The sequence below is a fragment of the Ochotona princeps genome, chromosome 19 (genome assembly GCF_030435755.1).
Source record: "Ochotona princeps isolate mOchPri1 chromosome 19, mOchPri1.hap1, whole genome shotgun sequence".
NCBI lineage: Eukaryota > Metazoa > Chordata > Mammalia > Lagomorpha > Ochotonidae > Ochotona > Ochotona princeps.
This window is the reverse complement of record NC_080850.1, coordinates 28,526,923-28,545,997: the sequence shown is the minus strand read 5'-3', so window position 1 is coordinate 28,545,997 and position 19,075 is coordinate 28,526,923. Positions and strand designations below refer to the sequence as shown.

Here is a 19,075-nt window from a genome sequence, read left to right as displayed (position 1 = left end):
GCATCTTGTTTCCTAATTCTTTCTCCAGATTAGGGAAATTTTCCCTTATTATTTCATTAAAAACATTTTTTAAATTTTATTTTTAAAAAGATTTATTTATTTTTATTGAAAGGCAGAAATTCAGAGAGGAGAAGAGACAGAGAGGAAGATCTTCCATCCACTGATTCACAGCCCCCGACCCCCAAAGCAGCTGCAGTGGCCAGAGCTGAGCCAATCTGAAGCCAGGAGCCTGGAGCTTCATCCAGGTCTCCCATGTGGGTGTAGGAATGCAAGACTTTGGGCCATCCTCAGTTGCTTTCCTAAGCTGCAAGCAGGGAGCTGAAGGAAGCGGGGCTGCCAGGATTAGAACCGGTGCCCATGTGGGATCCCAAAGCATGCAAGGTGAGGACTTAGCCACTGAGCTGTTCCTGGCCCATTAAATACATTTTTAAACCCAGCTTCTCTTTCTGCACTTTCTGGAACTCTCATAACTCTTATATTTGACCTTAATACTGTCTTTTAATTCTTGAATACTTTTTGTCGTTTGACCCAGCTTTGCTTCCAGCTTTTTAATTTTTTTCCTCATTGTGACAACAGATATCTTCCAATTCTGAGATTCTTTCTTCTGCCTATTCATTCTATTGTGGAGACTTTGCACTAAATTTTTAAGTTGCTCTGTTGAGTCCTTCATTTCCAATAATTTAGCTTGAATTTGTTCCAGTGTTGCTCTTTCCTGTGTGATACTCATTAAATTCCTTGAGCTCCTGTATGTGCTTCTCATTGTTGATAAGAAACTTTGTAATGGAAATAAGTATGGAGAGTGCTTAGAGAATTGCAAGTAAACCTGCCATATGAGCCAGTTATCCCACTTCTAGGAATTTACCCAAAAGAAATGAAAACAGCATATGAGAAAGAGATCTGTAATCCTATATTTACAGCTCCACAATCTATAATAGCAAAGACGTTGAAGCAACCCAGATGCCTGTCCAAAGAGGAGTGGTTAGAGAAATTATGATGCATCTATTCCATGGAATATTACTCAGCCATTAAAAAGAATGAAATTACATCATTTGTAATTACATGGCCCACCTAGAGACCATTATGCTCAGTGAAATAAGTCAATACCAAAAAGACGAGTACCGTATGTTCTCTCTAATATAAGGAAACCATCATGCACATTAGAATATATAGTGATGGAGTAGTAGAGACTACCATATCCAGATGTAGGACACAATGCAACATGCATCCATACTTCCAAATCAAAGATGGACTCCCAATGAAACTATTGGACATATCTAGACAATGGAATGACGGACTGTCTAACATTGTCTGTACCAGCAATGTCGGGGCACACTTAAATAACAGACTGATGGAATTATAACTTTTTGTGATGTACTATACTGTTGTAACAATATAGGGAGAATCGGTCAGGGGTGGGAATTTGGAGGGTGGGGGAATCCTAGACTCTACGGAATTGTATCATTAAGTTCAAAGTTAATAATAAAGGCATTTTTTAAAAGTGGTCCAGAAAATGGGAAAAAAGGAGCTTTGTAATGAGTTTTCTGAATTCTGTATTCCCCCATTTTCTCAATGTATTCCTCAATTTACTCTGAGGTTGGCAACGGCTTTTGACCCTTTCCAGGGGAGTCTTTAGTAATATTCATTGTGCCTCTGTCTCTTCTATTGCTGTTGTTGGTCATTGTACTTTTGCTTAGCATATTCTCCTTCGGGCAGGTTTGTTTGTTTGTTTGTTTGTTTCTTTTGAAGATTTATTTATTTTATTGGAAAGGCAGATATACAGAGAGGAAGATCCTCAGTCCAATGGTTCACTCCCAAAGTGGCCACAATGCCTGGAGCTGAGCCAGTCTGAAGCCAGGAGCCAGGAGCTCTTCCTGGTCTCCCACTTGGGTGCAGGGTCCCAAAGCCTTGGGCCATCCTCGACTGCCCTCCCAGGCCACACAAGCAGGGAGCTGGATGGGAAGCAGGGCCGCTGAGATTAGAACTGGTGCCCATATGGGAGCCCTGGTGTGTTCAAGGCAAGGACCTTAACCGCTACGCTATCACTCTGGGCCCTGGGACAGGTTTCTAAGCTGTGTCATCCACAGGTCTACAGCTCAATTTTACTTACTGCAATTGGTACATGGCTTTTTGTTTGCAGTCATTTGTGCCACTCCCTCCAGTGAGTTTCAGGTCTGAGTTCTTATGTTAGACTTCCACCACAGTCTCCATAGCCCCAGTTCCTGGCTCACCAGTCTCCACCTCCTATGATGCTGTGCTAAGATTGCACCATTTTTTGTACAACCTTTCTCCCACTTTCAGTTCGAGCAATTCCCAGGATTAAGGAGACATTGGGTGTCCTACATGGTTAGCTTTTTGGTGCTGCTGATCTTGCTGGAACCTAATGATCATTAGATCTGAGGGTCCCACAGATCTCTTTTGACTGGTACAATGCCGAAGTCAATATTATTTTCCCTGTGGAACCAATGCAATATACCGAGCTCAGTGAGTTCGCTCCCAGCTCAGTGATTGTGCAGCTCACTGTTGTCCTTGCCATGTCAAAGTCTTTGCTACACTGTACAAAATGGCACCTGATATGCAACTACTAGAGCTCTTGAGCTGCTAGACATCAGGTCTGAGGGCTACCAAGACCTATGTTGGGTAGAATCTGTAGGATGCCATGTTGTTGCAGTTCACTAAGCCAGACATGGGTTCACTTCCAGCACAGTGCATGTGCAGTCCTGTCCCATCATAGCCTTTGCCTCCCTGAACAAAATGGCACCTGATTTGTCTCTAGGGGGCAGCCTGGGCTGTAAAATCCACCCTGTTCTTGCACCGCCCTTCTGGGATCTGCCACTGTGTCTCCACTACTTGTGGACTCAAACAAACCAGCAGGACGGGCAGTTCTTTGCCTAGGTTCACCTTCTTAATTCCCAATGAACTCCCCTTCGCACCTTGTTGCTAGTGGAGTTCCGGCCACTGGTAGAGTTCAGATGGCTGAACAGTCTTCAGGTGCCCTTCTGCTGTTGTTCTGTCCTCTGTGTTCCTGGAATGTGCCCTCTCTGCTTCGCATTGGGTAATGTTTCTCCATTTGTTTAAATGTGTCCTTACCCTATTGTGCCATCTTGATGTTCCTAAATCCGCTTTTCATTTTGAAATAGAAGAAGCACCCTTCCTTCTCCCCTACCCCAGGATAAACCATGCACATCCTCAGCATAACGGCTGCCCTATGGAAAAAGCACTTTTGTGCCCAGACTTAGCATACTGATCCTGCTCTATGCCTATGAGCACTTCTAAGCTCTCCCCAGTTCAGTGAGATGTGGGTGTTCATAGAATCTCTAATTTGAAGGTGAGGAAAGTGAGGGTCCCAGAAGCTAAGGAAACTGTGCAGTGACACTGCTGGTGAGGGGAAGAACCAGTATTAAAAGCTGTATTTTGAATCTGTCTGACCTCCAGCACCTGCACTGCCCTGTGAATTGGCTGTGCTTGAGACCGTTGTTCTCATCTTAGAGGTGTGCTGATCAGGATGACAGGCATTCTCTGACAACAGACAACCCAAGAAGCAATGTGGAAGCTTTCAGACCATGTTTTCTTATTCTGTTTTTTTGTGTATTTTTATGAGACTATGGAGTTGATTTTTTATAGGTTGTAGGACCATCCACACAGGTTCCCTTCAAGTCTCCCCTAATGTGCCAGAGGTTTCCTAGTCCGTTGCAATAGCCGGGGTTATTAAGCAGATGAGCTGGGGACCTGCGTGGGAGCTGTTGGCTGGTCCAGGCAGAGTTGGGCAGCCCGAGTTTACACCTTAGCACTGTTGCTTTCTGTTTAACCTTTGCTCACTGCACTACAACCTTGCAGAATTTGTGTTGGGGAGAAAGTGCCCAGGCCACACTTGGCCTGTCTGGAGCACAGTCTCCCAGTGGGAGCTGATGTTTAGGAAAGTGAGCTTTGTGTGGTAGGTACCTCTTACCCGAGAAGCCACCCAGTATGCTTGTGATGCTGACAGTTCCTCCCCTCCTGCCAGAGGCCTCTGCTCCCCGGGACTTGTCACCCTGACATGAGACATATGAACACGCCACCTCATGAGACACAGTCACATACTCTTCCAGTTCGTATTCGCCCTTCCCTCCTCAGAACTTTTTATTCTTTGGGCCAAATCACAAATTAGCCTTTCATGTCTATTAATTCAGTGGGAAAGAAGCTGACTCATCTTTGCAGAACAAGCAATAATAATAAAAGCCATGTAAACAAAATTAAAGTTTATGGAGGAACAAAATAATCACAAAGGCACTTTGCTCATATGCTAAGTGTCTGCTGCATTCACTGCTCCCAGTCGCTTCTAGTGATGACTTGGAGCACAGAAGCCCAGGGCCAGTGTCACACCCCACCCTGCCCATCTCTGGTTGCTCATCTGAGCTGGGTGCGTAGGGGTCACATTTTAAAAACCTAAATCTTGGGCCCCAACCCTGCAGGATTTGGTCAGTTCTTACTAGCCTGAGGGCTTGTCATCTGAGCAAGTGTATTTTCTTTCCTTGTCACGATTGCTACATCATGGTTTGTCATCTCCGCCTGGAAAGATTCGCTTTCCAGGAGATTGACAGAGCCCTTGAGCATATCCAGAGTGCCATTTTGTCACTGTATGTCTGGGTGATGACAAGTAAGGGAAGCACTGACACGTGCTATGGGATATGGGGGGTGACAGGGCAAAACACTTGTGCTCGCCACATGGAAGACAGACTGTGTCTGAAGGGAGCCGAGCGGGCTTGGGACACTGTTAACCATGAACGTAGAGCACTGACAAAGTGAGCAGAACATCAGAAGCATTGTAACTTAGGAGGGGAACCAGCCTGCCCTGAAACAGAAGGTGCAGGTATTATAGCTTCATGCCAGGTGCTGGGTCTCAGCAGCAGCAGACGAGCAGTCCCTGGGCTTTGGGTTAGGTAGGTGAGAGCTTAGGTAAGTTCTTTTTTTTCCAAAAAGGAACAAGTAACTTACTTTTTTTTAAAAGGACATAGAGAGACATCATTGAAAGGCAGGCATTTCATTTCCCCAAACAGAATGATTTTCAGCTTTACCAAGAAGCAATTTCTTGCAATGCTTCTTTGCTATCATCTAGTACTGGGAATTCTGCTCTAGCCTGGCCAGCCGTCATTACAGATTTGCCTGCTGTAGTTCTTTCTTGCAAACCGGACACTTTCTGCTAAGTTCACAGCACATTCTGGGAAAGCGTTCTGTGATTATGCAAAGACATTGTGAGGGCTGAGGAAGGAAGTAGAAGGTGATTTTGCTTTAATCCCAGATGGCAGCAGTCAGAGTACAGGCAGGGGTATCGGAGGGTGATCTTCCAATGATATACTTTGTTGAAGTCTCACCTGAGATGTCACCCTGCTGCTGTGTCCTGATCAACAGCACCAACCCCCAGCCCCGTCACCCAGGCACCTATTTTCACACAGCCCTGATATTAATTTTCTTCACAGCTCTTAGTGCCATCCAAAAAGATCTCATTTGGAGGTGTACTTGTTGTCTGTTTTGCACACATGTATACACATTCAGTGGTTCTTCAATTTTTTATGTCACCTTAACCATCAAAGCATTGTCAGAGTATTTGGGTCATATGCCTTCCCTCTGTGTTTGTAGGTTTTAGTATTTATAAAGCATGTACGTACATTGTTAGTTGTTATGCTGTACACATGAGACAACATATAAAACGTAACTCTTGCAAGGATCAGACCCAGAACAAATGCACAGGCACAGAGGCATTGATGTGTACGCTGCCTTGAAGGCTGAACTTAAGCTTCACAAAGGCAGCGACACCTTCTTGTAGTGTTCCAGTGCCTGTACCAGTGCCTAACATGTAACTGGCATTCTTCTTTTGTAAGTGTTGCCAAGCTGCAAGCAGGGCTAAAGACATTTTTGAAGCCCCCAGGATAGGTGATGTTCCACTCTATCTATGAAGGACAGGAGAAAAACCCTAGTTTTTAGGGTCATGATACCTTCCTAATACAGTATGTGCTGAAGAAGGGATTTACTGTGATGATTAAAATCCTTCGCACAAGGAGTAATTACAGCTTCCTTGATAAGAGCAGTGCTTAGGCAAGCAGACAGGTGGTTTCCAGTTTCCTTTATAGCAGATGGCACAAATGGACCAGCTTCGGAGGCTTTCTGAGGAAATGTGTCATAAACAGCCTTAACTATATATTTTTTAATGTCCCCTACACATACTTCCTAAATAGAGAAGGCTGGTGTACTGAGGACATTAGCACAGATTATGAATGATGCTACGAGGGGCAGGATGCTTCCAGTTTTTTCTGCACAACAGGTGCAGTGTGTCTCAGAACACAGTGGCTCTGTGCCCCACAGGGAGCTGATGCACATTAAATTCTCCAAGGCTTTAAAAAAATCCACCAGGAATTCCATATTCAGCACAATTATAAAAAAAAAAAGAAGGTGAAATAAAAACATTCCCAGACAATTTTTGGAAAAACAAGTACAAGAAAACCTTCAGTCTATGCAAGGATTTATTAGATGTGACACCAATAGCAAAATGCATAAAGGAAAAAAAAAACCAGTGCATCGGGCTGTTTCAAAATTGAAAACATTCAACCTTGAAAAGATACCACTAAGAAAATGAAAGAGCAGTCATGGAGCAGGAGATTGTACTTGCAAGTGTTGCCATTGCCATTGTAGCATTGTCTGTGCCCAGAATTTAGGTCCCTGTCTTGCTACTCAATAGGAAGATAACAGATTTGGCAGAATGGGATCTAATTCACTAACAAACATGAATTGACTTCTTGTGTGTGCCACAGCGCAGATAAATATTGAAGACATTTTACCAAATGAAATAAGCCAGACTCAAAAGGCCACACAATATATGATTCTGTTTTTGTAAAATATCTAGAAAAGGTAAATCTTCATAGTGAGATCATTGTTGATGTGTGAGAATGGGAATTGCAGCTGTTGGGAACACACTGCACCTGCCAGGCAGGCGGGTATTCAGGCATTATAAATGTGCATATGGGTGGGTGGTGGTTGCAGAATTCAATCATTGTGCTAGAAGCTGTACACTGAAAATGGGTAAATTTCATAGTGTATAAATTCTACTTTATAAAGTTTTTTGGGGGCCAGTGTTTGTGGCATAGCCAGTAACGCTGTCCCTAGTAATGCCAGCAGACCATCTAGGTGCCACTTCAAGTTCCAGCTGTTCTCTATCCAGTCAAGCTCACGCTGATGGTCAGACTAAAACCAGAAGTTAGGAACTCTGTCGTTGTCTCCCAAGTGGGTGCAGGGTCCCAAGTGCTTGAACCATCTCCTGCTGCTTTTCCAGGCAGATTAGCAAGGATTTGGATCAAAAGTGGAGCATCTGGGGCCTGAATTGACACTAATCCAGGACTGTCAGTGTTGCAAGCTACGGTTTAACCTTGTGTACCACAAAGACAGCCCCTAAAGTTAGCTCTCAAGTCTATTTTTCTGCAGACTTTTAACCCTCATTGGTTTCAAATGATGTGATAAGCAGATAATGGCAGAAGTTGGGATGCTGAGTGTGCGCAACCGAGGCTGGGCAGCTCTGCTCAGCCATCAGGAGGAGGCTCAGTGGCAGTGAGTGACTAATGTTGCGTCATGCTTCACGAAAATCCCTCCCTCCAGAAACAAGGTGTCTAGGATGCCCTGGGCTTTGTGCTTGTCACACATGGTCATCTTAGTCAGACAAACAAACTGCTGTGTAAAGAAACTGTCATGGCAACTCCTGTGTTCGACTGATTCACTTTCACAGCATCAGATAATTCTGATTGAAAAAGACCTGCCTTCTCTAGCTTCCAGCAATCTTACCCTTAATTTCTGATAAATCTGCAGTTTTTTTCCCTTTGCTATCTACGTTGTTGCTGTGAAATCTTGTCTAATGTTTGGGTCTTGTCCACTCTCTAGAGATGTCTTTAAGTCTACAAAGTATGTAAGAGCTACATGAGAGTGAAGCTAGCTACAGTACAGAGTAAGATCAAGACTAACTAGAAAATGCAATCCCTAAAAGGATTCAGGGGAGATGTAACTCACTGTGTTGACTGACAGGGGGTGACTCCGGACAGGGCTTGGAGTGGTGCTGAGGAGTGACCAGGGGCAAGGGAAGTGATGACTCAGGTGGAAACAGGGGACAGTTTGCAGCCTGCTTGTGGCACCAGTAAAGACCTGGGCTAGAACAGAGCTTGGCAAACTTGGTGTCAAAACCAACTGGGTGCCTCTCAGTTCATCTGTCTGTATATGTGCATTTTGGCTGGTGAGATGAGAATATTTTTCCATTTTGCTGGTTTGTTTTTCCATGGTTAATGGTTACATTTTCAATCGTGAAATAACTGCCTATGTAATTTTCTCAATTTAGCCTCATGGCCCACAGGGTCTCAACTGTAAACAGAACTGCTTTGCTGACCCAAGAGCCATAGGGACTTGAAGACAAGCGGAGAGTCCCGAGGGCAGCACTGGAACCCTATTGTAAAGGTTCTTCAAGTGCCAGGATCCCAGCTAGTGTACAGAAAAATGAAAACTATAAACTTTTATTTTGCAATGTCTCTGGGAATCTAACCTTAAGCAGTCTTGGTTCCAGGACTCTAAATTATTATTATTCTATTTGGCTATTCTTCTCTCTTGGTTTTTTGGTTTGTTGTGTATCAACATCAAAGATCTCTGGTCACAGATCCATAAAGAAGGTTATTCCTCCACACACAATATCAGGTACCTGTGCAGCCTTTTTAAAAAAAGTATTATTAAGATTTATTTCTATTTAAAAAGCAGATTTACAGAGAGATAAGGGTCTTCCATCTGCTAGTTCACTCCACAAAGGGCCACAGTAACTGGAGCGGAGCGAATCTGGAACCAGGAGCCAGGAGCTTCTTTCTTGGTGTCCCACACAGATGAAATGGCCTAAGACTTTGGACCATCTTCCATTGCTTCACCAGGCCATAGTCAGGGATCTTGATGGAAAACAGAGCAGCCAGGACACAAACCAGTGCCCAAGTGCGGCACTGGCACCACAGGACAGAGGATTAGCTGCTTGAGTCATCACTCCTGCCTCGTGCCTGTGCGTCCTTGAACCTCTCCCCTGTGGCCCACAGAGAGGTGGACTGTGACGGCAGGCCTAGATCCACATTGCCCCTGAAGTGAGATCAATGGGACTGTGTAACCACCTGGGTCACATGGGGTAAAGAACAGCCCCAATGAGCCATAAGATAAGGAATGAACTGTAACCACGTAATTCACTCAGCCAGGGTAAAGAATTGACTCTGCGTTCCAAACATAATATATTTGTTTTGCAACATTCAGCAAATGATCTGGTGAGCTTTGTATTTAAAAGGTTCATCTACTTAGAGTGGATAGGATAAGTTAGAATATAAGTAGTAAAATAATAGTAGTAGCCAGGTTAGAGATTCTGATGGTAGTTGAGGGACAGCCCAGGTCTTTATTCTGTCAGGAGTGGGGAAACACTGAAGAGTTTTAAGCAATGACTTTAAGCAATCTCAAATGACATAATTATATGTGTGTGTTGAAATACTCTTCTACAAGTACTCTTCTCTTAAGCATTTATGTTAAAAATCTTGTTTGCACCGTCATTTTGCTTAATAACTCATAGATCGCACAGAGTAAATTTGGATGCACCTCAGATTTGAAAAAAGAAATTCTAACAGTGTGAGATCAGAATGTGTGGTGTTCTGCCACATCCCTTTTCATTAAATTTATCCAGAGCTGTTTAGTTTTGAAGCCCAAGAAGTAGGAAATATAAAAATCATTTTCTTTTGGCTTGTTTTTTTTTTTTCACAGATGTTAAAACTCTTTTCCAGTGGAAAGGGTGACTTTGCTGGAAAATCATTTAAAGTTCTTTCCAGTCGAGTCAATGAACAAAGGGCAGAAATCGCTCCTTGGGAGATTGCATTCCTGCATGGCAGCTAGAGCAAACCCTGGGGAGGGCTGAGCCCCCTGCAGGACACCAGGGGTTCTGCACACGGTCACGGTGTAGGAGCAAGCGTGGCCATTGGGCGTAGAGAGGAAAACAGTGGAGGAAGAGTTTGAGAGGGTTGGAGTAGATGCAGTTTTCCCCATGTTTAGACTGTTGAGTAAACATCAGAATGAGAATGAGAACGAAGCCAGCTCCTTTCTTGAGGGCAGTGGGGAGAAAGTCGGAGACTTTCATCTCTCCCTCTCTCTCTCTGCCTCAGTTGCCTTCCATGGTATGGACCAGGAGCTGATGTTAAGCCTGCTGGACAGTGTCCTTAGTAGAAGTGTTTTTTTTCTGTTGCTAAAGTGTCTGGACATGGTGAAATAGTTTAGGCTCTCTCTTTTTAAGGAATTAGTTTTGCCTTTGTTTTCAGCAGCAACAGCCATTCAGATTCTCATTAAACCATTTTACTTCCATCTCCTGGTCTAAACAAGAAATACTTCCTGAAGGGAGACCATCAAGAAAAGTATGCCAGATGGCTGATGCGTTCCCACGGATGTTGTTAACCGGTTACCCAGATTCCTCAGAATGCTACGTCCAAGATGTCCTATGAGACTGCCCCATGCCTGTTGAGGGAGAAGAGTTGTCTTTGTAGCAGTGGTTTGTTCGTTTGTTTTCATTTAAGTATAGTACACTAAAATTGGTTCTCCCTCTTGCTTTTACTAAAATGTTGGGTGTCCTGTGTTTGCCTGGACATTTTTATGTGTCTTTTGATAAATCATTATGCACTTTTTGTTAGGGTATGATCTCAGAATAGAATCGCTGGGTCATAAAAATTGGTGCTATCACCATTGCTAGACAACTTTAGACTGTTTTCCAACATGATTGTAGCATGTTGCACTCCCTCCTCCAGCAAAGAGGAACAGTTTGAAATGTCCTGCCTCTTCACAAACACTTGGTATTTTCAGCATTTTGAAACTAGTTGCTCTGATGAGTGAACAGTATCATCTCACTGTGGCTTTAATCTGCATTTCTTGCATTTCACAAAATTTCAGCAACTTTGTTTTGAAATTTTCCTAAAAAAAAAAAAGATCCTATTCATGATTCTTTCCCATTTCCCATTTGGTGTCGTTTGTTTCTTACTACTCAATAGGAGAAATCCTTTACCTAGATTAGTTATGAGCGCTTTGTTACTTTTTATGTCACAAATGGCCCTGTTTACTCTTATAAACTCAATAAGCCTATTTGATACGTTGCCTTTTGATAAAAATTACCAATGTTATTAATGTAATTAAGTGTATCTGTATTTTTCTATGCCATTGGCATTCCTGATACCCCACTGGATAAAAACCAACCGCGAATTCCTGTAGCTGTTATAAGCTACAGGCTTTGCTGTGTAGCATTGCAATTTACGTGAAGTCACTTATATACCATGTGAGTTCGGGATGGGCCAGGTGTCAATTTTGTGCATTTGGCAGTTATTCTAACACTGTTGGTAGAAAAACAGTTTCTGTGATTACAATATAAGGTAAGCCCATGATATAAAATTTTAAAGTGTGAACAAATACAAAAGTGAATTTACAATTGTGTATGTGTACCTAGTTGTCTATTCTCAATCCTCTGAGTTATTTCCAGCTTTGAACTTAATTGTTTTCAGAATCATGTTCAAATGTCCTTTCTTTAGAACAGGGACTTCAGGTTAGATCCTAGAGTGGTGGAAGATTGAGTGTGGATTTCTTGTTATAGTGAGTGAATTTATTTTTCCAGGCACAATGGCTTCAGTATATAGAGAAAGAAAATTGTGTTACCATCAATTGAAAACAGTGATACAGCTCAGAATGATCTGTTGGAATTTCTTACAAACCATCTGGATCATTTGAAATACCAGTTGTTACCATATAAATATTTTATGTGACCCCAAAATACATTTAACATTTCCTTACCAGTGATTCTGTAAATTGTAAACAGTTTTTGGTTGAAAGAAGATAAAATGCATTTCATTACAAGAACGAGTTCTACTATATGTGAAGTATGTTAGTGAAAATGATTGAAGCACTACACTCAGGTTCAACAGGAAAGAATAGTGAATGCATGCAGAAATGTGTGCAACAGAAGTATTTGATTCATTTAACTTTTCCAATCCTTTCCATTGAGAATGTTACTAGACAGTAAGCAAGAGAATTGGGACTATTGTCTGTGCCTATTGAATTCCAAATTTAGGATTCAAGTTGTTGGCTTGGAAAGTCAAAAGAGACGAAAGATACCCCATAATAAGATTCTTGGTTTTTGTTCAAATCGTAGAATTTTTTTTTGACTTTTTTTTTTATTAATTATTATGCATTATGTGACAGTTTCATAGGCTCTGGGAATCCCCCAACCCCCCCCCACGCCCCTCCCCCCTGGTGGATTCCTCCACCTTGGTGCAGTATTACAGTTCAAATTCAATCAAGATTCTTTCCTTGCAAACATATACCAAACATAGAGTCCAGCTACTTATTGTCCAGATGGGTTGAACAGTTTCTTGGGGAGACCATTTCTGGTCTGAAGTTAGAGCTGGTATAATATCATCCCAGTCAATTAAGAGTCCCAATATAACATTAACAGCAATTTGTAACATTATGGAATTGACATGGTTTTGCGTAACCAGTATGTTTAAAAAAAAAAAAAAAAAACAAGTTCTTAACCACAACCTATGATTTGCTCATTGACATTTCAATTTTAGTTTGTATACAGGACCGGCTGCTATATACCTTAAAATGGCTATAAGGTACCATTCAGCTGTCTTGTGTCTATTTCATTTTAGTATTTAGCCATTTGTTGTGTTGAAGTATAATTTTGCTGATCTTGGCAGATTTTAGGATAATCTAGACTGGCTTGTAACTCTAACAAGACATTTGTCAACAATTAAGGTGCAGAACGTTTTTTTTTGGGGGGGGGTGTGCAGGAAAGTCCCCAACACCACGGTGAAGAGTGACTAATCTTCGTGTCCCACCCAGCGAGGCACATTTTAAATTGATTCGAAAATTCAGAAAAGATGCAAGCTATCAAACATAATCATTGCATTGCAGATTAGTGAAGCTATTTTTAATACAAACTATTTTGGAAAGCAGTTACTTGTAATTGTTAAGACCTTAAGGGGATTTTACCAGTTTGTCTCTTAAAATAGGAAACAGAACTGCACATTGTCTGAACAAGAATGCATACTAAATTATATTAGATGAGGGGAAAGAATCTGTGCAAATGCAAATGTGTGCTCGGAAGAGTCAGGAAAGAAATACGTAGCAGTGAAGGAAACCCTGGGAGGTGTGAGTGTATGTTTTACCCACAAAACGGTGAAGCAGGTGCTAAAAAATTCAGGACTTGGGACATACATAAGATTTCTGTGCTATAAGGTTGGACAGATGTGTGTAAGATCTTAGTGCTTTCAAACTTGCAACAGATACCCACGGTTTATGTGGCATTTGCTCTGATTTGCCATTACCCGAACTTCCCAGCTGTAATTGGGTTTCCCTTCTCTCTTTGTGATGGTTTAAGGGAAGAACCATAGGAGTATTTTTCAAACAAGAAGGATTCAGTGATCTGGAGTTACATTTTATAGAACTTGCCTGATTTTCACAGAATTTTCTTTTCTCTTCTGTCCTGGGTGGGGATTTGGATGGAGTGGGGAGTGAAAGCAGCTCCTCTCCTGTTTTGGATTCAGTAACACCTAGTTAAAAGTGGGACAGAGGGTTGTTCATGTCATCAGTGTCATGGGCCCCAGGCCTGATGCATGAGCAGGTACCTGAGCAGCAGATCACATCCCCTGATTAGCAGGAAGACATCCATGCAGTTTTTGTGGCTTCTCCACGGCGTGGTGCTCCTCGGTGTGTACCTCATCCCTCCTGCGCAGCGCTGTGGTGCAGGTAGCCAGCATCCACTATCCTGTCTCCCCACCTGAGCAGCACCATCTGACTGGACTCTGATGGCCCTAGATCGGTGCTGTTAGTCCTTGTGTCCCTCTGCCTGTCTCCTTCCACTTACTGCCTTCCTTGTAAAAAGCCCTTTGAAAAAGTAAATATTACTTCCCAACAGAAGCACAACACAGGAAGGGATATGTTTATTCTTACATTATGGAAATGATAGGACAGAGAAGAGCCCAGGGAAGCTTGTTGTACACTGAGGGAAAAAAGTCCCACCTAGTTGTTGGTGGTAGTATTTAATGCTGGTGCTCAAACTTGGCAGGGTCGTGGTAAGAAGGAATTCCCAGTGTCATGGGGAATGCAATTCTGGTAGAGCCTTTCCATGAAGCTGTTTGGCAAGATATGTCAAGACCCTTTAAAGTAGCTCCTGGCTTTGACCCACTAATTTTAGTTCCAGGAATTTATGTTAAGGAAACGATTAGAGACACGGACAGTAGTCCTTTGAAAAGGATGTGACTGTGGTCCAAGTGTAGTACCTAAAAAGGGATGGTAACCTTAGTGGGCACACCGGAGAATATAGTTGCATAAATCAGGATGTATCATATGAGACAACCTATAGTCACTTTAAAAATATGGTATCAGAGTCAGGCACTTAGTGCAGGTCAGATATTCCTTGGGATGCTCAAACCCCACACTGGAGTGCCTGAGTCCGAGTCCTGGATCTACTTTCCAACCAATGTCCAGCTAATGTGTTCTCTGAGAGTTAGGAGGTGATGACTAGAATAATTGGGTCCTTGTCACCTACATGGGACACACAGATTAAGTTTTGGGCTCCTGACTTTGGCCTGGCTTTGCCCTATGCTATCTGATCATTTAGAGGGAAAACCAGTAAAGAGAAAAATCTTTATTTCTGCCTTTGTATTTTAAATAAATAAAAATAAGTTGATTGAAAATTTAAAATATGTATTACATCAAAAGCTGTTCAGTGACATTGGAAAGTATCTTATTAAAACAAGTGACTTATTAAAAAAATTATGCCATCTATCTATCCTGCTTCAGAAAAGTGAGAAGAAATATCAAGATATTAACAGTGATTATCAGAGGTCTAAAGATGCATGATTTTACTACTTATCTTCTTGTATCTTAGTATTTTCTAATTTTTAGCATAGCCATCACAGAGTTAATGATCAGAACTTAAGAAGACTTACCTTTTTTCTCATGGTCGGCTAATTTCACCAGGAAGGGGAACTTCCTCCCTGTGCCAGCACCACCGCTGAAGTGTACAGACCCGACAGGGTCTGCCCCAGTTGTGCTCGGGTTGGGAGCCTACTTGGCAACCCTGTGCATGGTACAGGAAACATGCCCTGGCTGGTACGCCAGACGTCCCATCATTCAAGTGAGTCACCACACAGGGGTGTCAAGCTGGTGATGCTGCTGCACACTGTACTTGACCTGCCAGCCACAGCCCAGCAGGCTGCCAGCCTTTTAGCCTTATCTTCCTAACCCGTTATTCTTTCACTGTCCAGTGAATGTCAAAGACACGGACAGGCCCATCTGACTCCTGAGGACACAGTGCGCCAGCAGAATAAAGCTGAGGCAAGCTTTCCAGCTGGATTCAAATCAGACCAGCAAATGTTCCTCCCAGGCTCATGCTTAAGCTGTTGTTGTCACTGCAGTTGGGCCTTGATGTGGGAGCCTGGAGTGACCCCAGGAACAGTGAGGGTGAAAAAATGTGCCAAGATGTTCAGCTCTGTTGCTTGGGAGGCTGTATAGAAGCTTTTAGGGGTCATCTGCTGTGACTGTAGTTTGGAGATTATTTTCTCCTATCTGATCCTCAATCATGCGCTAACCTTGGCTTTGTTAGTAGGAAAAGAATTGGGAATTTGACATTGGAAGTTTCAGAGCCAAGACTGAAATTGACTTTTTTCTTTCTGTTGGTTTTATATGGGCTTTTGGGGTCAGAGTGAGTTGGTTTTTGTTTGGGGGGGCGTGTTATTGTTTTGTTACTATTTTTATTTGTTATTATTTTTGTTTTGTTAGCATAGGAAGCTGGAGGTGTTTCCTACTTAAGAAACTCATTAAAAAATAATATAGAATACTTTTTAACAGTCCTCTGCTAACCGCTGATCTAAGGGCCAGACTACTCCAGAGCCCTCTGGAACCTCTGCATTGCCACTGGGCAGAGACTCCCACAGTCTGGAAGCTGTTCACAGGCCTGACCCACCAGGTCATTGTGGAGAGTGCTGTGGTGAGGGCCACAGTGCAGATACAGGGAGGCCTCACTCATGAGTAGCAACCATGGAAGAAATTCTTCCCACCACACAGCACAAGTGTGGCAGGCTTCTCCCAGACTTGAGATAGTCACACTGATGCATCTTCCTGTCTTAGAGTGTGGTTGTTTTTAATCAGCCCCATCTTGTCAGATACAATCAGGCTGTTGATGTTGATAACCTTGGCAGATTTCACTTACTGTCTCCATCAGCCTTGCTGTCCAAGGAGAAGTCTTTGCTGAATTGCAATAATACTACTACTAATAATAGATAAATAAATAAAAGAACTGTGCTTCTTGAATTTAAGTTCTTCACTTAAATGAATGTCATCTGCTGTATGCACTTACCAAACAACACTGGAGGAAAGATTGTGGATTTTGCTGGAATTTACAATGGCTTGAGTCTTATTGAGTCTGTCTGTTGCTGTTTTCCCTCCTTGCCCCACTAACAGGGTAGGCATCTGAAGGAAATTTGTAAATCAGCATCAAGATTTCTCATACAAAGCTGGGCATGAGCTAGAGGAATGAGCTATTCCTGCTGTCCTGGTGCCCCGGCCCTGGATTTGCAGTCACCCAGAGGCTACAAAGCCCTGCCCACTCTGCCCAAGCCCCAACATCTAGAGCTAGTGTATTAGTGCCTGTGTGTGAGTTGTTGGATGGGTTGAATAAAATGCACTGGATATACTCACAAAAGCTACTTCTGTGAATGCCTCCAGGTACTGTTTGAGACCCTGGAAATAGAGCAGGTACCAAAGGGGCAAACATTTTTCCCTTATGGAATTACTACTTCAGAAATGTAATTCAGACAGTGGCATTCAGCAGATGTTAAGTTATATTAGTCTCAGGAGAGCTCATTGACATACACAGTAGTTCTCAGTGTGTACTTCCTTAGGTCTTTGTGTTAAGACAAAGATAATTAGGGCCATTGCTGGGACTCCTGTCTGAATTGACATAATAAGTCCCATTAAGCAGGACATTTATGTTCTAGATGGATCTCTGTCTGCCAAGAACCCCTGTGGTCATTGGTTTGGCTGTCTGTCATTTTCACTTCCCTAAATGCTCAACTCAAACAGCGCAGCAGTCAGCTGAGACTCAGGGGCAGCCAGAGCATTGAAGCTGGATAGTCTCCACATTTTCTCAGCTGTTGGCATGTGTGCTATCTGTGACAACGTGATTTCACAGAGTGACTAAGGTGTTTGTGTATTTTGTGGAAATAAGTCACAGGGCTTAGCATGGCCAATTAAAATCCACAAACCTCATTGTAGTGAGTCATTTCCACCTTCCCTCTCCAAAATTTTGATCAGTCACCCATCAAACAACACAATGCACAAATTTTCAGGTTCAGTTGATCTTTTCTCTAGTGCCTTCCCCCTGGGATTTCTTTTAGATTCCTTTGAACATCAAAGCACCCAGAATCGATGAGAAAAGAAAGGGCAGACCTAGAAAGCAAACTTCAGAGGAACTGTACCCCGCCCAGCACCTTGGGAGGTGACCCGGGAGGTGTGGCATTCCCATGCCCGCCTCTGCCCACTGTCACTTTCCTGACGCACAAGTCACCAGTGGCACAGAGCCCATTTAGTTAAAAATGTAAACAGAAAATTGTTTTCTGGCTGATGGCTACCATGTCCCTGAAAGATGGTCATTTCTACTGAACCGTGTCTTCAAACCCACAGCAGCGGAAACCAAGGGCACCACATAAGCCAGCCCTTCACCACACGATGGCCAGTGATAGGCAGTGGGTGTGGGAACTCATGGGTGTGGCTTCAGGCGAATATTGGCCCATAGCCAGGCGTACAGTGGATGCGGCTGAGTGCGTATCACCTGGAAAGCAGTTGCTATGGAGGATGAAGAGACACAGCTATGTTCCACAGAAGCCCAGGCATTCCCAGGCAGATGATACAGTCCATTCTGGAGAATGGTGCCAGGCCACTGGCTGGCAACTCATCACCGGGTTTCACTGCTCCTCCAGGCTGCTCCACCTCCCTGTCATCTGGCCTCCCTGTGCTCCCACTGTGGATTCCTTGTGTGCTGACAAGTTTTCTGGTTGTTATGTCTTGCAGCCCCCCGAATCCAAGCCCAACATCACCCCTCTCGCAATCTTGGCCCATGTTCTCGGCGCCCTCCAGCCCTATGCCCACCTCATCCACGTCCAGCGACTCATCCCCCGTCAGGTCTGTTGCAGGGTTTGCTTGGTTTTCTGTTGCTGCTGTTGTTCTCTCATTGGCTTGGTCCTCTCTTCATGCAGTGTTCAGCCTCCTCGTCAACTTTGTTCCCTGCCATCCAAACCTGCACTTGCTTTTTGACAGGCCAGAAGAAGCGGTTCGCGAAAACTCCAGGTAAAATCATGGGTCATGACTGATTGTTCTTGATTGATCCAAAGCAACAGGGGACCACAGAGGGGAGGCATGCCTCTGCTCTCCTGTGGCAGCAGCCCCAGTTACCCACCCAGGAAGGACCGTGCACAGGAGCCAATCATACCTTTCTAACCCTCACACCAGTTTCTGGAGCCTGGAGTAAAGCAGCTCCTGGCCCCGCTGGCTGCAGTGTGGATGGCTCTGGTCACGTGGCTTCTGTGCCTTGCTGGAAGAGCTGGAGAGGAACAGTGCTGAGGCACACACCTGTGTTTATCAGAGAGCATCGGGCCACATTTCCTTGAGGGACTGACCCACCAACTCATCCTCTGGTTGGGAGTCACACTGAACACACAAGAAAAGGTACAGAGAGGACGCGGTTTGTTCTGGATCACTCCTGGCATCTACCTCCCTGCTCCCTGCCTATCTGTGCCTGTCTCAGCAGCACTGAACCCTGCAGGAGCAAAAAGGCCTCACTACTGTCTGATGATAAGCAACTTGACCTCGTTCCTCCCCCAGAACCCATGCTACAATTGTCCCTGCTTTTATGCTGGCCATACTCAGGAGCCCCCATGCTTGGCCCCGGGGCCCTTTGCAGAAAAGAAGCTCCCTAAACCTGAGAAAAGAGCTCGAAAAGGATCCTGCAGAACCAAGTCTCTGT

At 43.7% G+C, this 19,075-nt stretch overlaps 1 protein-coding gene across 6 annotated transcripts in view; it reads left to right on the top strand.

The window, feature by feature from the left end:
- Positions 1-19,075, top strand: part of ARHGAP26 (Rho GTPase activating protein 26) — a 412,073-nt gene that overhangs the window by 378,012 nt on the left and 14,986 nt on the right. For 3 of the 6 annotated variants that reach the window (XM_058677827.1, XM_058677830.1, XM_058677828.1), the window contains exon 21: positions 18,124-18,399. The exons of 1 other annotated variant lie outside the window; for it this stretch is intronic. In XM_058677827.1, the coding sequence (XP_058533810.1) occupies positions 18,124-18,399 (276 nt within the window). The remainder of the gene's footprint in view (positions 1-18,123; positions 18,400-19,075) is intronic. 2 more of the 6 variants (XM_058677829.1, XM_058677831.1) reach the window with 2 other exon arrangements.